Source organism: Neophocaena asiaeorientalis, unplaced genomic scaffold, assembly GCF_003031525.2.
Source record: "Neophocaena asiaeorientalis asiaeorientalis breed wild unplaced genomic scaffold, Neophocaena_asiaeorientalis_V1.1 scaffold1337, whole genome shotgun sequence".
In the NCBI taxonomy this organism is placed as follows: Eukaryota; Metazoa; Chordata; class Mammalia; order Artiodactyla; family Phocoenidae; genus Neophocaena; species Neophocaena asiaeorientalis.
In genome coordinates this window covers 246056-260396 of record NW_020173700.1, presented here as the reverse complement: position 1 = coordinate 260396, position 14341 = coordinate 246056, and the positions used below count along the sequence as shown (strand labels likewise).

At 43.4% G+C, this 14341-nt stretch overlaps 2 protein-coding genes across 11 annotated transcripts in view; one reads left to right on the top strand and one right to left on the bottom strand.

Moving 5' to 3' along the window:
• The first annotated feature begins 1408 nt into the window (after positions 1-1408).
• SETD6 (SET domain containing 6, protein lysine methyltransferase) lies at positions 1409-6433 on the top strand. Of its 5 annotated transcripts, none has more exons than XM_024750562.1 (9): positions 1409-1807; positions 1893-2037; positions 2117-2258; positions 2385-2579; positions 2710-2830; positions 4468-4648; positions 4794-4936; positions 5082-5333; positions 5409-6433. In XM_024750562.1, the coding sequence occupies exons 1-9, from the start codon at positions 1460-1462 to the stop codon at positions 5457-5459; spliced, it is 1578 nt and encodes a 525-aa protein (XP_024606330.1). In that variant the 5' UTR covers positions 1409-1459; the 3' UTR covers positions 5460-6433. The 5 variants fall into 5 exon arrangements, with proteins under 5 accessions (XP_024606330.1, XP_024606329.1, XP_024606331.1 ...); XM_024750564.1 differs by having other exon boundaries at positions 1412-1486; positions 1718-1807; positions 5082-6433; XM_024750561.1 differs by having other exon boundaries at positions 5082-6433.
• CNOT1 (CCR4-NOT transcription complex subunit 1) overlaps positions 6343-14341 on the bottom strand; it is a 100302-nt gene continuing 92303 nt past the window's right edge. For all 6 annotated transcript variants that reach the window (XM_024750552.1, XM_024750555.1, XM_024750554.1 and 3 more), the window contains exons 43-49: positions 13779-13880; positions 12495-12668; positions 11416-11565; positions 10559-10739; positions 8873-9005; positions 7612-7746; positions 6343-7436 (exon numbers count right to left, since the gene is read on the bottom strand). In XM_024750552.1, coding sequence (XP_024606320.1) covers positions 7358-7436; positions 7612-7746; positions 8873-9005; positions 10559-10739; positions 11416-11565; positions 12495-12668; positions 13779-13880 — 954 coding nt within the window. In that variant the 3' untranslated portion in view covers positions 6343-7357. The remainder of the gene's footprint in view (positions 7437-7611; positions 7747-8872; positions 9006-10558; positions 10740-11415; positions 11566-12494; positions 12669-13778; positions 13881-14341) is intronic.

The following is a 14341-nucleotide window of genomic DNA, read 5'->3' as shown; positions in this document are numbered from 1 at the left end:
GAGGGGACACCTGCATCCACATTTCCTTGGCACACATCACCCCCTTCTGTCATCTTAAGCCATTATAGAGCCCAGTGGAGTGTCTGTTAGTTCTATTCACTCACGTGCTTCCTTTGAATATAGAATGTGACTGTTTGAAAAGCTGGTAGAATTAATCCCTTTTATTGTAGATAGCGCTGTGAATCTTGGATTTTTTTTCCCGTGTTCTTTCAGATGAGATCTATAAATATCTATACATTATATATATATGTATATTGGGTACTCCGGCGTGTGGCTTTCCATTGGAGGTTGTGTCTTCTTTGGTCAAAGTGAACTATTAATGGAATTTGTTATTTTCTTCTCTGTACAAAGTGAAGAGCCTACTTTTGTGTATTCTGGTGCCTGATGTCATGAGACTTTGAGATGACAAAATGTAAAACAAAAACCCTTGTCAACGTAGAAAGAGTTAACTGTGCTGAAAAACTAATAAAGAAACTAAGAAGAATTTGAGTATGGTGATGCCATGCCCATCATGAGAAGCTTTGGAAGAGACAGAATGTTTTAAGCTGGTGAGGCTGGTGCTTCTTGGGTTTAGGTGGGGTTGACCGTTCAGAGTGAAGACAGGCATTTCCATCTATCTCTGTATTTCCATATCTTGTCACATCATCTTACCAATCCTTACATTAATTCCATAGGGTAGGTACTAATTATCTTAGTTTCACAGTTGAGGAAACTGAATTTGCCTTAATAAGAGGCCAAGCTGGGAGGTGGCCTTGACAGTATTTGATTTCAAAACCCAGACCTGTAACCTCTATATTCGTTGCCTCATTTTCTTAAATTTAACGGCATGCTATTTCCCCATGTTTAACCACCATTTCTGATTCATTTACTCAGCCATTTATCCAATAAATAGATATTGAGTTCCTGCTGTGTGTCAGCAACTAAAGCAGCAAGTAAACAAAAATAAGCCCCTCCATGTGCTACGCAGAAGATGAAAAACTGAGCGGGTCTATTCTATCAATAGTTCTGGGAGCCCTGACCACACAACTCCGAAACACTTGCACAAACTGCTCTAATTGCGCACCCAGCCGGCCTCCAGCCAGGCCTTCCCTTCTCATCCAGAAATGGGATTTTGCACTTCAACCGGACTTCGACCCCCAGGGGTTTCAACTGTCACAGACCAAGACTGGGAAGGGTTGTGCCTGGCTCAGACCAGGCTCAAGGCGGCAAGGGGACACATCTTCCTGCACCCGGCGGCACGTTTTTTTAACCCAAGTGGGGAGACCCGGCCTCAAGGATGTTTTCAGCAGGGCTTGTACGACCAGGTGCAAACCCCCACTCTTCTTCCGCGTGGAAGTCGAAACGAACATCACGTGGTTCCGGGGCGGGAACATAGGCCCCGCCCCTGAGAGTCCTGCCCCAGGACGCCGGAAGCGCCTGCGCTGGGCTGCGGAGTCGCGGGGCTGCGCGCCCTTGGACCATGGCGACCCAGGCGAAGCGCCGGCGGGTGAGTTGTGGCGGCAGACGCAGGAGCACCCCTCTCCGCCGCGCCTCGCCGCTTCCCCGTCCGCAGCGCCGTCCCGCACGAGGCTGCGCGGCCTGCCGCGGGTCATTTGCCGCACTCCACATCCCCTCCCCCAACCCCGGCCCTTCCTCCGCGCGCGCGCGCGCCGCCGTCTTCTCCGCCCCCAGCGAGCTCTTCCGGGCGGGGCAACGCCACTGCGCTTGCTTATCTCAGGTGGCAGGGCTTGCGGGCAGCGAGGACCCGGCCCCGGTGGCCAGCTTCCTGAGCTGGTGCCGGCGGGTAGGACTGGAGCTGAGTCCCAAGGTGAGTGGGGGGCGGGGTGGATGGAGGCGGGCGCGGCGGGGAAGCGGGCGCGGTCTAGCTCTGACCGGCCGCTCTCCCTGCTCAGGTGGCGGTGAGCCGGCAGGGCACGGTGGCCGGCTACGGCATGGTGGCCCGGGAGAGCGTGCAGCCCGGGGAGCTGCTGTTCGCGGTGCCGCGGGCCGCACTCCTGTCGCAGCACACCTGCTCAATCAGCGGCCTGCTGGAGCGAGGTGGTTACGCCGGCGGGGGTGGGACGCCGAGGCGGGCCTGCGGGGCCGGCCGGGGCCCTAACCTCTTCGTCTCCCTCAGAGCGAGGCGCGCTGCAGAGCCAGTCGGGATGGGTGCCGCTGCTGCTGGCGCTGCTGCACGAGCTGCAGGCCCCGGCCTCGCCCTGGAGCCCCTACTTTGCGCTGTGGCCCGAGCTGGGCCGCTTGGAGCACCCCATGTTCTGGTGAGAGCCGTAGGAGGGGCAGCACCGTAGGTAGCCTGGCTCGAACCGCCCTGCCCTTGGGACACGGGTTCTAAGCGCTAGTCCCGGTAGGTGGTGTGAAGAACTTGGGTGGGGGTGTCACTGCAGGCCAGAGGAGGAGCGCCGGCGATTGCTGCAGGGCACCGGCGTACCCGAGGCTGTGGAGAAGGATTTGGCCAGCATCCGCAGCGAGTATTATTCCATCGTGCTGCCCTTCATGGAAGCCCACCCCGATCTTTTCAGCCCCAGGGTTCGCTCTCTGGAACTCTACCGCCAGCTCGTAGCTCTTGTGATGGCCTACAGGTCAGTGAGCGGAGCCTTAAAAAGGACCCTTTTTTTAAGAACTCTATTGAGGGACTAGAAGGGAAAGAACAGTGAACCCCACTCGTCTCTCACCCTGCACTGGGCTTTAGCAAAGTTCTCTCTGTGGCAGCTTTCAGGAACCACTGGAGGAAGAGGATGATGAAAAGGAGCCAAACTCCCCTTTGATGGTGCCTGCTGCAGACGTACTAAACCACTTAGCCAATCACAATGCCAATCTAGAATACTCTCCAGTGAGTGGATCTGTCCCAGTTCTTGTTCTTATGTGCTTGGATGATTGGGCATGTGATTCAAACCGGTGTGTTATTTATGCTGGCCTGGCAGTTGAGCTAAACACTCCATTCTCCTCATACTAAAAATGTGTAGGTGGAATTATCTCCTCCTCTGTGTACTTTGCGTCTTCCACTGAAATCACCTGAACTGAAAACATCTCAAAACCTTACAAGAAAGCTGGGGTTAATCCTCTGATAAACCTTGCACCCTCACTGACTTGGTTCTATAGGTTGGTTGTTCTGTGCAGTGCTAGTGAGCCAAGATTGTTTCTGGGCCCTGTGGACAGCAATCTGGAACAGCCATAGTGTCAATACTTTTCACTAGAGGGGATGTTCGTAAGACCGGTTTAAGATGATACCAAGGCTGTGTTTGTATCAATTCTATTTGCTAAGTGGAAAGTTGCAAAAAAAGATCTAAGTTTATGGGATTAAAAATTAGGAAATGGCTGTTTAAAATAAGTTTATTTTTGTCTGTGTTGGGTCTGTTGCTGCATGCAGGCTTTCTCTAGTTGCAGCATGCGGGAGGCTACTGTTCGTTGTGGTGTGTGAGTGTCTCATTGCGGAAGACGGGCTCTAGGCACACGGGCTCAGTAGTTGTGGTGCACGGGCTTAGTTGCTCCGTGGCATGTAGGATCTTCCTGGACCAGGGATCGAACCCGTGTCCCCTGCATTGGCAGGCAGATTCTTAACCACTGTGCCACCAGGGAAGTCCCTGGCTATTACTTTTATAAAAGCTTGTGTCCATTTGCTGTTCCTACTTTGATCTTGGTTTTTTGGGTTTTGTTTTTGCCACACTGCACAGAGCCCAGTTCCCCCTGCCCAGGGATTGAACCTGGGCCCCATCAGTCTTAACCACTGGACTGCAAGGGAAGTGCCTAATTCTTCATTTCTGTAAAGCTAGCAACTTTTTTGGGGGGCTGTGTCAGGTCTTAGTTGTGTCACGCGGGCTCTTTGTTGCTGTGCACAGGCTTCTCTCTAGTTGTGGTGTGTGGGCTTTGTTGCCCCATGGCATGTGGGATCTTAGTTCCCTCACCAGGGATTGAACCTGCGTCCCCTGCATTGGAAGGCAGATTCTTAATCACTGGACCACCAGAGAAGTCTCCAAAGCTAGCAATTTTTTTTTTTTTTCTTTTTTGCGGTACGCAGGCCTCTCACTGCTGTGGCCTCTCCCGCCGCGGAGCACAGGCTCCATACGCGCAGGCTCAGCAGCCATGGCTCACGGGCCCAGCCGCTCCGTGGCACACGGGATCCTCCCAGACCAGGGCACGGAACCCGTGTCCCCTGCATCGGTAGGCAGACTCTCAACCACTGCGCCACCAGGGAAGCCAGCTAGCAACTTTTTAAGTGTTTGTGAGATGACTGAGCAAAGATTATGTACTAAACCATGGGGATGACCTTTGACCTTTTAAGTCTCACCACTTTTATTCTACAGTACAGGATCTTAACAAGAACTAAAGGTAGAATGTTGGTAGGTATAGTGTCAGTCCCACCATCACTGAAACTATACCTGCTGGAGGAAACTGTACCCTAGGAGGGAAGTAATCTTAATGAGGCTGGCCTGGGAAGGGCCTGGCCCCAGCTTCTCCCTTCCACCCCAGAATTGTCTTCGGATGGTGGCCACTCAGCCCATTCCTAAAGGCCATGAGATTTTCAACACTTATGGGCAAATGGCTAACTGGCAGTTGATTCACATGTATGGCTTTACTGAACCGTATCCTGACAACACGGATGACACGGCTGACATTCAGATGGTGACGGTTCGTGAAGCAGCGTTACAGGGTGAGTGATTAAACCTTGGACACTGGTGTATGTCTCCATCCCTGCCCCAGGTGCTCTGCCAATAGTAGTTGTTCCCTTTTTGTAGACTAAAGAGAAATGAGGTCTTGGGTATACTGACTTTCACAGCAGTACTTTCTGTCTACAGGAACAAAAGTTGAAGCTGAAAGGCTCCTACTGTATGAACGCTGGGATTTCTTATGCAAACTGGAGATGGTAGGGGAAGAGGGAGCCTTTGTGATTGGGCGGGAAGAAGTGCTGACAGAAGAGGAACTGGCCATGACACTCAAGGTAAATGCTCAAAATAAGTATTTAGATCTACGTGTGAGGAAAGGTGGCATGGATGGAGAGGACACTTAAATGCTGTCAGGACAGGTTGGCTTCTCTAAATCAATTTTGGAAATATGCAAGTAAAGGGCCCCATGGTTGCTTCTAGGTACTGTGCATGCCTGCTGAGGAGTTCAGAGAATTTAAAGACCAGGATGGATGGGGAGATGATAAAAGGGAAGAGGACAGCCTGACAATCACAAATATCCCCAAACTCAAAGCATCATGGAGACAGCTTCTTCGGGACAGTGTTTTATTGACCCTGCAAACCTATGCCACAGACTTAAAAACTGAGCAAGATTTACTCAGTAGTAAGGAGGTCTACGCCACACTCAGCTGGAGGGAACAGCAAGCCTTACAGGTTCGTTATGGTCAGAAGATGATCTTACACCAATTGTTGGAACTGACTAACTAGCAGGTTCCCTTTTTCCTGAAGGAATGTCCAGGAGAAGAACTTTCTGCTAAGCTGGTACACATTGATGCTTGAAAAGAAGGATAATTTGGACCTTTTGTTTTGCATTTCATACTAAATACCAAAAGGAAAAGTAGCAAAACTGTTGTCTAGGATGAATTGCAAGGTAAGAGTGACATGCTGAAGGATTTGGGAATAGTAGATGTGGGAACTGCTGCTTATTGTTATGAACACTAATAAATTTTATAGCTGTTTGGTTCTCAGCTTGATCCAAAGTTAGCAGAAATGTGATAAGTCTGGCATTTTAATAACATGGACTTTGAAAGTAGACCTGGTTCAAATCCAGGTCTATTTTGAACAAGTCACTTTCCCTTAGTTAACAACTGTTTCCTGTTGGAGGATTTAATAAGCTGTGTCACTAGAACTCTGAGCAATTGTTTAAATTCCTTAAGCAGCCTAGATGGCACAACTCACCTTTAAGACACCAATGACATTCAAGTCCCCATGTAAGATTTCTATTTAATCTTGAACCTTTTTGTCCTCTCTGGCCATAAAACTTGACAGTCATGAAAGGTAAGGTATATATTAGGTAAGTTTTAAATATATACCTACTCTTTTTCTTTTAAAAATTATATCTAATGTTGTAAAGCAATTATACTCCAATAAAGATGTTAATGTTGAAACACCATGAGGGTAAAGGATGTTTTTAAATGGGCATTTTGAAACTGTTTAATCATAGAAACCTGCTCCAATAATTTTTCACTGTTGGAAAGGAAAAGGCAAACAACACTACATAAAAATCACTTCCTTGTTTAAAGATGCCAGATTGGTAGTGGGAAAACCTACCATTCAGCAAAAGTTGGTGTTCCCCGGTGGCCCCAACGGGAAGGCTGCGTGGTCCACTTTCCTCCTCACCACCAGCACTGGCCGCTACTGAGAAAGGCACAGTGGACTCGTGTGTGTGTCATGACTTTAATGTTCGACTACAGTATGCATACACATACAAGAAGTAGGGAAGCTAAAGCCCAGGAACTAGGAAGGCTACAAAATACAACACATGGACCAATACATTTACAAAACATTCAAAATCCTTACAAAAGGGGCTGTATTGGTCCTTTTGACTTCGTTGTTGTTCAGCTTAGTCTGTATGGCCATTCATTGGGATAATGGGGAAGGGCAATTCATAATATTTGGTTCCTTTCCGCACAGTTTACAAGTTATCAGGAGAGAGATGGGGGAACTTTAGGCCTGGTTTGGCTTCCCTTTATAAAAAGAAGTGTCTCACAGGGCCCAAGGGGACCAAGGGGATGTGTTCTCCAGCAGAAAAGAGAAAATGATGCTCTGCCAACAGCCAGCTTTAGATTTGGGGAAGAGGCAAAATAAAAATCCACGGGATCTCAATTGTGAACTCTTCCCATGTTTCCTGGCATACCAAATTCTACACATCCACATTTTTAAACAACTTTGTGATTTTCAAGGTCCCCATCGGTATTTTAAAAAAATAAGTCACATAGTATTTAAACTGGCTTTCCTGCTATTCTTTGGGACACCAGGAATGTCAGATGACATGGAGCTATGCCCACCCCCCATCCCCCCAACAAGTGCATGGCATCAGCAGCCTCTTGAATTTATAAGCTGGGAAGTAGGCACCACCAGTTTATCTACTTGCCTTGGACACATTTTGCACAAACCCAAGAAGTTCCAGACAAAGGTTTTCTCTTTCATATATTTACACAAGTTCAAAATGATATTCACAGCATCTTCTAAATGTTGGCCAGGAGTCAAAAAAATGCATTTAAATTTGGAACGTGTCCAAGTAGACAGGAAGCTGGCCCAAACAGTAATTGGGGCAGATACCCGAGACCAAAGGGCCGGCAAAGTCAGGAAAAGCTGAAAGGATCTTCAGCCAGTTTATGAACTTGGTACAGTGGGACCTCCAGGCTGACAAATTTACAACAGAGATGTGGTTCCATCTAACTGGCACCTGTCCCTTCCATTACTTGCTGAGCCTGCTTTTGTCCCATGCAGCACTGTGCGACAGACTGGAATAACCTGAAGAATGGAGACAGTTAACAAGTTTGTGAGAAAACTTCAGGCCTGACTAAAACCTTGCGTCTCATTTTGGTTACTATGGCCTTCTTAATCACCCACCCAAGCTGAAGCCATCAAATGATTCTCATTCTTCTGTCTTAAGAATGTAACAATTTAAAAATGACTTTTAACTCACTTTTCAATTTCTGGGGCACAGTGTACAAACTCGTGGTTCCAGAACTTAAACGCTGGATTTTTAATCAGCTCAATGAAGGTAATAAGAAGACCCCAAGGATGTGGCCTATTTACAATCAACCGTTCCAAAAGAACCCTGGAGAAGGGAAGAAAAAGTTAGTCAATGCACAGAGAAACATACAAATTCATGACCACTTCTCCATTTGTCTTTTTTCCTAACGCTTTTTCCCTGATTATTACACTACATGCAAAAATTGTTAGCTTTACAAAAGGCAGGTGGATTAAGTCTTTTCTATAGAATGGTTAAATGGATTCTAGAATTACATAACGTGGGTTTGAATCCCTCCTCTTCCCATTACTGAGCCTACGAGACTAAGTTAAGGTAAAGGATAGATAATAGATTACATGACACAGAGAAGATAATCGCTTAAAGAATACATACTCAATGAAAGTAAATAGGAAATAAGAATTTTACTACTAGTAGTACATATGTAAATTGGGTGGTTATAATTCTTCACATCCCCTGATCTAACCGATTTTACTTCTAAATTTACCCTAAGGATGTAATAAAGCACAAGAATAAAGATTTAAGTTCGAGGAAGTTCACTAAAGCTTTATATAGTCCACAAAATAGGACTTTTACCGTCTAAACATCTAATAATAAAACACTGGTTAAGTTTTAGTATATAAACCTAAGGAATACTAATGCTCAGAAACTACTATTAGGTGAAGGGGCAAGTTTAACAAGTCTGGTCCAGTTTTTTAAGTTTGTGTATATCTCTCTCACTAGGATGTACCCATTTCCTGATCTCCAATGCTGTACATAGTCCAAGCAATCTGCAATAGATTCCTAACTATTGTTAGTAAAACACACGTATGATCCTGTTATTTCTCCTGCTTAAAACCTTCCAACCCAGAGGTAATGACAAGTCTAAGTTCTTTAACATGGCCTTTAAAAGGCCTGGGTGTTTCAGGACTGGTCAAATATGCTGACCCCACCACCTGAGAAAAACTCCTGATCTATCAAAATGCTGTGCCTTTTGTCGAAAACTTTTTGTTTCAGCAGTGATTAATAATTCTCTACTTGTGATTTTTTTTGCATCCATCAGACTAATTATCAGGAGGGCAGAACCATGCCCATTTCGTTCACATTTAAGATGCTCAGTGAACATGGAATGCATAGGGAAAAAAACACTCAGAATTCATAATAAAGGGGAAGAGACTCCATTTAGAACCCTCTGAAAAACAGACCTCTCTCTTACCTTGTGATCTGTTCTTGGATAGCTTCAGTGTTGGCTTCTGCAAAAAGGTAGAGCATGGTGCAGCTGAAGTAGTGAGTGTGGCTATTTGGGTACCGCAGCTGATTTGCAATTGCATTCAAGAAGAGATACCGACCTAGATATTAAGAAAACCCAGCTTAGCGACAATTTGCTCTGAAAGGCCAATGTGAGAAGACAAATCACATTCTGACTGGATGGATTTGCATTTCTGATATAGGTTCTCAAATTATCCTTTGGTTTCAACCAGCGGTGCTCAGGGCCCCAGAGTTCATTTCTATGGGTTTTATTTCACTATTTTTCACATTAAAAAAATTGTAGTTAAAATAATTAGTCTATTTAAAAATAAGAGACCTACTGCATATTAATATAACCTGTTAATAAAAAATTTAAGTATTTCCCCCCGAGAAACTTAGAGAAGAGTGTCACTGTTTCACATTCTGCTGGATTCTCATTTCTGCCCTTATGTTCAATCTGTTCCAGTATGGTTATTTCATGTGGCCTCTGGAAACAGTCACTGTACACTTGCGACAACATGAGTGTGAAAAAAAGCAAATGTCTTTTTATTATTAAAATAGTTTTAACCCCACAGCCCTTCTTCTTTTTTAAAAAATATTTATTATATATTTATTTTGGCTGCACTGGGCCTTAGTTGCGGCATGCCAGCTCCTTAGTTGCTGCATGCATGCAGGATCTAGTTCCCCAGCCCAGGATCAAACCAGAGCCCCCTGCATTGGAAACGTGGAGTCTTACCCACTGGACCACCAGGGAAGTCCCTCACAATCCTTCTATAAGGGTCTTGGGGATAATCCACTAAGGGTTCCCAGACTATACTTGGAGAAATGCTAGTTTAAACTTTATTGGAATAAGTATTAATTGGATTTGGTTGTCTCCCTCTGCTTGATATTACTGAGGTTTGTAAGGCCATCACAGTGAGCTTTAACACTTAAAGGCTATCCACTTTTTTTGTTGGGTTCTGGACGTAATGGTATTCATTTGTGTTAAATCTTGATTTTAAGCTGCCTCAACCCCCCTCCTACAAATAGGCAAGTAGTATATACTCAAAATTAGCCTCTCAAAAATCCATAGTGAAGTTAAAAAAAGTAGGCATCCTCCTGAAGTGTATGCGTGTTAGGCTGAGCAGCACTGTATCGTTGGCCACCACCTACCATACAGAACACCAAAATTGGTAGTTCAACCAAGCAAGATGCAAACCTACAATAGGATTATACTGTGAACTTTTTTGCAGAGCAGGTAGGGGAAGTTCTATTCATTAATCTTTACACATTTAATATTTAACATATTGCCTGGCAAAGAGGTCAGTAAATGTTGGTAAAAGGCAGGCTAACAAAAAAAGTAACATGAGCCTATTTTTAAAGAGAGGCTAGTAAAAAGAACATGTTTATTTTCACACTAAAAAAGAAAAATGCTACAATCATACATACTGAAATATTAACTGATGTGGTAAGGATTCTGGATGATTTTTTTCCTTTACGCTTTGCTGTGTCTTCTACATTGAGCAAATACTATCGAATTCAAGATAAAATAACCAGCCAGACCCATAACCATATTGACAGAACATTCTCTATTGTGGCTTAAAGTATTTTTGGGACCAGACTGTGACAAAATGTGCACAAAACTTGACTCTGAGAACTAGCTGGCTTCACTCACCTTCAGTGTCCAAGTCCACAGCCAGGTTCTGGAAGATGTCCATGTGAGCAGAGTGGGTGATCGTGCTCATTGAAGGTGTGCTGCCCTTGTTGTGGATGTGTGCAATTGCCTGAGTCCCTACATAGAGCACCAGTGCATTAATGAGCTGGAGGTTGTAGCGATTACCAGGCTCATTGGATACCTAAATGAACAAAACAGAAAGCTCCTGACTTACTGTCACAGAGGACTTAGGCATCGGATTTAGGCACCAATATTTCTAAGAACACTTTTTATGCCTTTCATAGAAAAGCTGAACTGTTCCCAATATCCTCTGTGACTTAAATTTTAGAAATCTTGAATTTGTGAGGTTATTTAACAAATACACACTTGCACAAGGGTAGTTGTGTCAACAGAAATGGGATTTCCCTTGGGAAACCAAAGCTTTGACAGTTACCAGCACAAAAATAAAGTTTATAAAGTCAAAATTTGCACTATCTCACTTATAAAAAAGATTTGGAGAGGGAAAAAACGTGGTTTCTTGGTATGGAAAGACTGGAAAGATAATACAGCCTCAATCAATTTGTATACAGCAAATTGAACCAGAATCCATTTACTTAGAAGAGTCTTGGAGTAGGGGATGATTATCAGCAATCTTTTCTTACAGAAAACCAGTCAATTCCCTGGCTGCCTCTTCCAAGGCTATATAGCTTGTCACTGGTAAAATGTATAATCCAGTTAATCTCATCCAACCATTAAAAATGACAATGTGCTTTAAAACCTTTAAAGCAGGTTGAAAAGACTAACTTACAAGAGACCATGCATAGGACTGTGCGTACAAAGTGAAAGACACAACCAAGAGTTTAAGTCAAACCACTAACCTGTAGGTTGCTCCGCAGATCAGACAGAAAAGTGACAGGTGATCGAGTTTTAAGATAGGAATCCAAATCCTTTTTGAACTGGGGTGGCATCACCCCAGTAAAATTGGTGAGAATCCGGGGTGCAATGTTAATTTCACTCAACATATCCACCTGCCACAAACAAATACAAGAATCATAATCAGAAGCATCTGTAGGCCTTAACAGCAAACTGTATCTATGCTAGAAAGTAGTTGGATTGTTTTTCTAAAGTTATACACTTTACATCTTGAAGAGTAATCAATATTTTAAGAAATTTTTATTGAAGTACAGCACAATGTTGTGTTAATTTCTGCTGTACAGCAAAGTCTTATTACTCATTAGAAGAAATAGATTTTTCTAATTAAAGGTACCCATATACAAAATGATAGTAATCTCTCATTCTATACTATTTTCTCATTCTTAAAATAAGGCATGATAGGTACCTTTTGTAGAGAAGTCTAGTTGATACCACTAATTGTGTTTTTCCTGGAATTCGATTTCAAAACAAGAGTACAGAATGAGATTCTTTGCTCACCAAGAGCCCTAGTCTTTGAAAAGATGCCCCAAGCTGAACAAGACACTGTACTTGCTACTTTAAAAAAAAATGCATGTGAAAAGATTTTTAAAAATACATAAAAATTACAATAGCCATGTCAGGGTGGTATGATTTTTAAAAGTCCCTTCTCTCCTGATAATTTAAGTACACAAATCCAAAACACCTGTGAAATATGACATTACAAGTGTCTATTCTGCAATTCTGTGCCACTGGGGCCACCCAGCAAATGACTGGACTGGCCCAATACCTAGGTTGAGGTTCTGTAAATATAGCTAAATTTAATATCAAAACTGAAAACAGCAACTAGACGAATACTGTGAATCAATATTCAGCAGCAGTATCATACTTTATCAGGCTTAATAACATGACAGCTTCCCCCAAAGAGCACCCTTACCCAACAACTTGTAGGTGTGTGTGCTGGGGACAGCAAATACCCCACTTACTAGAGAAAGGACTAAAATACTAAGATGTAACTTGCTTTTCCTTGAACTGTTTAGAACTTTACCTTCAGATTAGGAGTGAATGGGTCTGGGAGCCTCATGTTTCTTGGAAAGGCACTCAGGATCAGATTTCTTAGCTGGATACAATTAGGTGGGATCACATCACAGAATCCATAATGGTAATCACAAAGGAACTCAGGGAAATCATGCAAAAGAACCAGCAGCACTCTTAAAGTGCCCTATATTTTAAAAACAAGAAAAACATTGGCTGTTTCTACATTAAGTAAGAAAATGGGAGTAGCATTTTTACTATTACGAATTTGAAGTAAAAAAAAAAAAGTTTTCTTTTTAAGTGTAAATGTAAAAGCCAGAATTAATGGCTTCTTGGACAGGAGGCAGGCACGTGCAAAACAGAATGCAATTTGAGATGGGCAAAGATTTCTTACCCAAGACACAAAAAGCAACAGTAGTTTTGACTACATTAAATTTAAAGCTTCTATCCCTCAAAAGACACATTACTTTTAAAGGAGTGAAAAGGCAAGCCACAAGAGTAGATGTTTGAATATACATCAACAAAGGGCTTATATCCAGAATACATAAAGAATCCCTGTTAAATAAGAAAAACCCAGATAATCCAATAGGAATATGAGCACAAGGCTGGAAGAAGAACATCACAAAAGGAAGATACCCAAATGGCCACAAAAATCTCATTAAGAACTGAAGGAAATGCAAATTAAATCCACAATGAGATCCTACTGCACAACTGACAAAATGACTAAAACGGAAAACAATTTCAAGTATGGTAAGGATGGGAAGAAATAGTAATTCTAATGTGCTTCTGGAAGAGTTAACTGGTATACACATATATGAACGTATGAATGCCTTATGATCAAGTACTGGTTATGCAAATATGTTTGATTTTTGTACTTTTCTGAATATATGTTATACTTTAAAAGCTTAATGATAGAGACATCCCTGGTGGTGCAGTGGTTAAGAATCCGCCTGCCAATGCAGGGGACCCGGGTTTGAACCCTGGTCCGGGAAGATCCCACATGCCGCAGATCAACTAAGCCCATGCGCCACAACCATGGAGCCTGCGCTCTACAGCCCACAAGCCACAACTACTGAAGCCCGTGCACCGCAACGAAGAGTAGCCCCTGCTTGACACAACTAGGGAAAGCCCGTGCAGCAACGGAGACCCAACACAGCCAAAATTAAATATATATATATATATATCTTAATGATAAAAACAAACGTTAGACCTCATATTCCCAGCTGAAGTGTTTGTTTTTAACTGCTTTAAGTGTTAAGTTTTAATTATTTTAATTTTAGAACTCCAAATTAATTACCTTGTAGAGGATTTGCATAGGTTTGGTGAGTTCCACATTTCTAAGGAAAGGCGCTAAATATTTGAATAAATCAATCAGTAGCTGTGCATACATAGGCCATCCCTGAAAGAAAGAAATGTATGAGTCATAATTATCCTGTCAGCTGTCGTCCTGCCACCAAAAACGTTGCCCAAGCAGCTACACTGTGACTTTATTATCTTTTCATATAGCTAGAGAATATGAACATTAGCACCTCTCTTAAAGACTGACTGGCCCAAGAAAGGAATAAGCAAAATTATGGAGATAATGGGAAATGATATTTGAAACAAACTGGCTCCAGAAACTCCAGGATATATAGGTCCTTGCGCCTGTAGCAACATTTTAAATAGGGGGAGGAACTTTCAGACAGAACACAAAACACGTAGCCAACTGAGAAACTTGGGTCTGTTTTCTTAATTTCTTTTAAGTCCTGGATCTCAATCATTTATTTTCCCACTCCCAATTCCTCAACTCCTGGCAAATAACCTCATCCAGTTTACAACATGAATCCTCTATTTTCACCCAAACTTGGCCTCCTCACCATA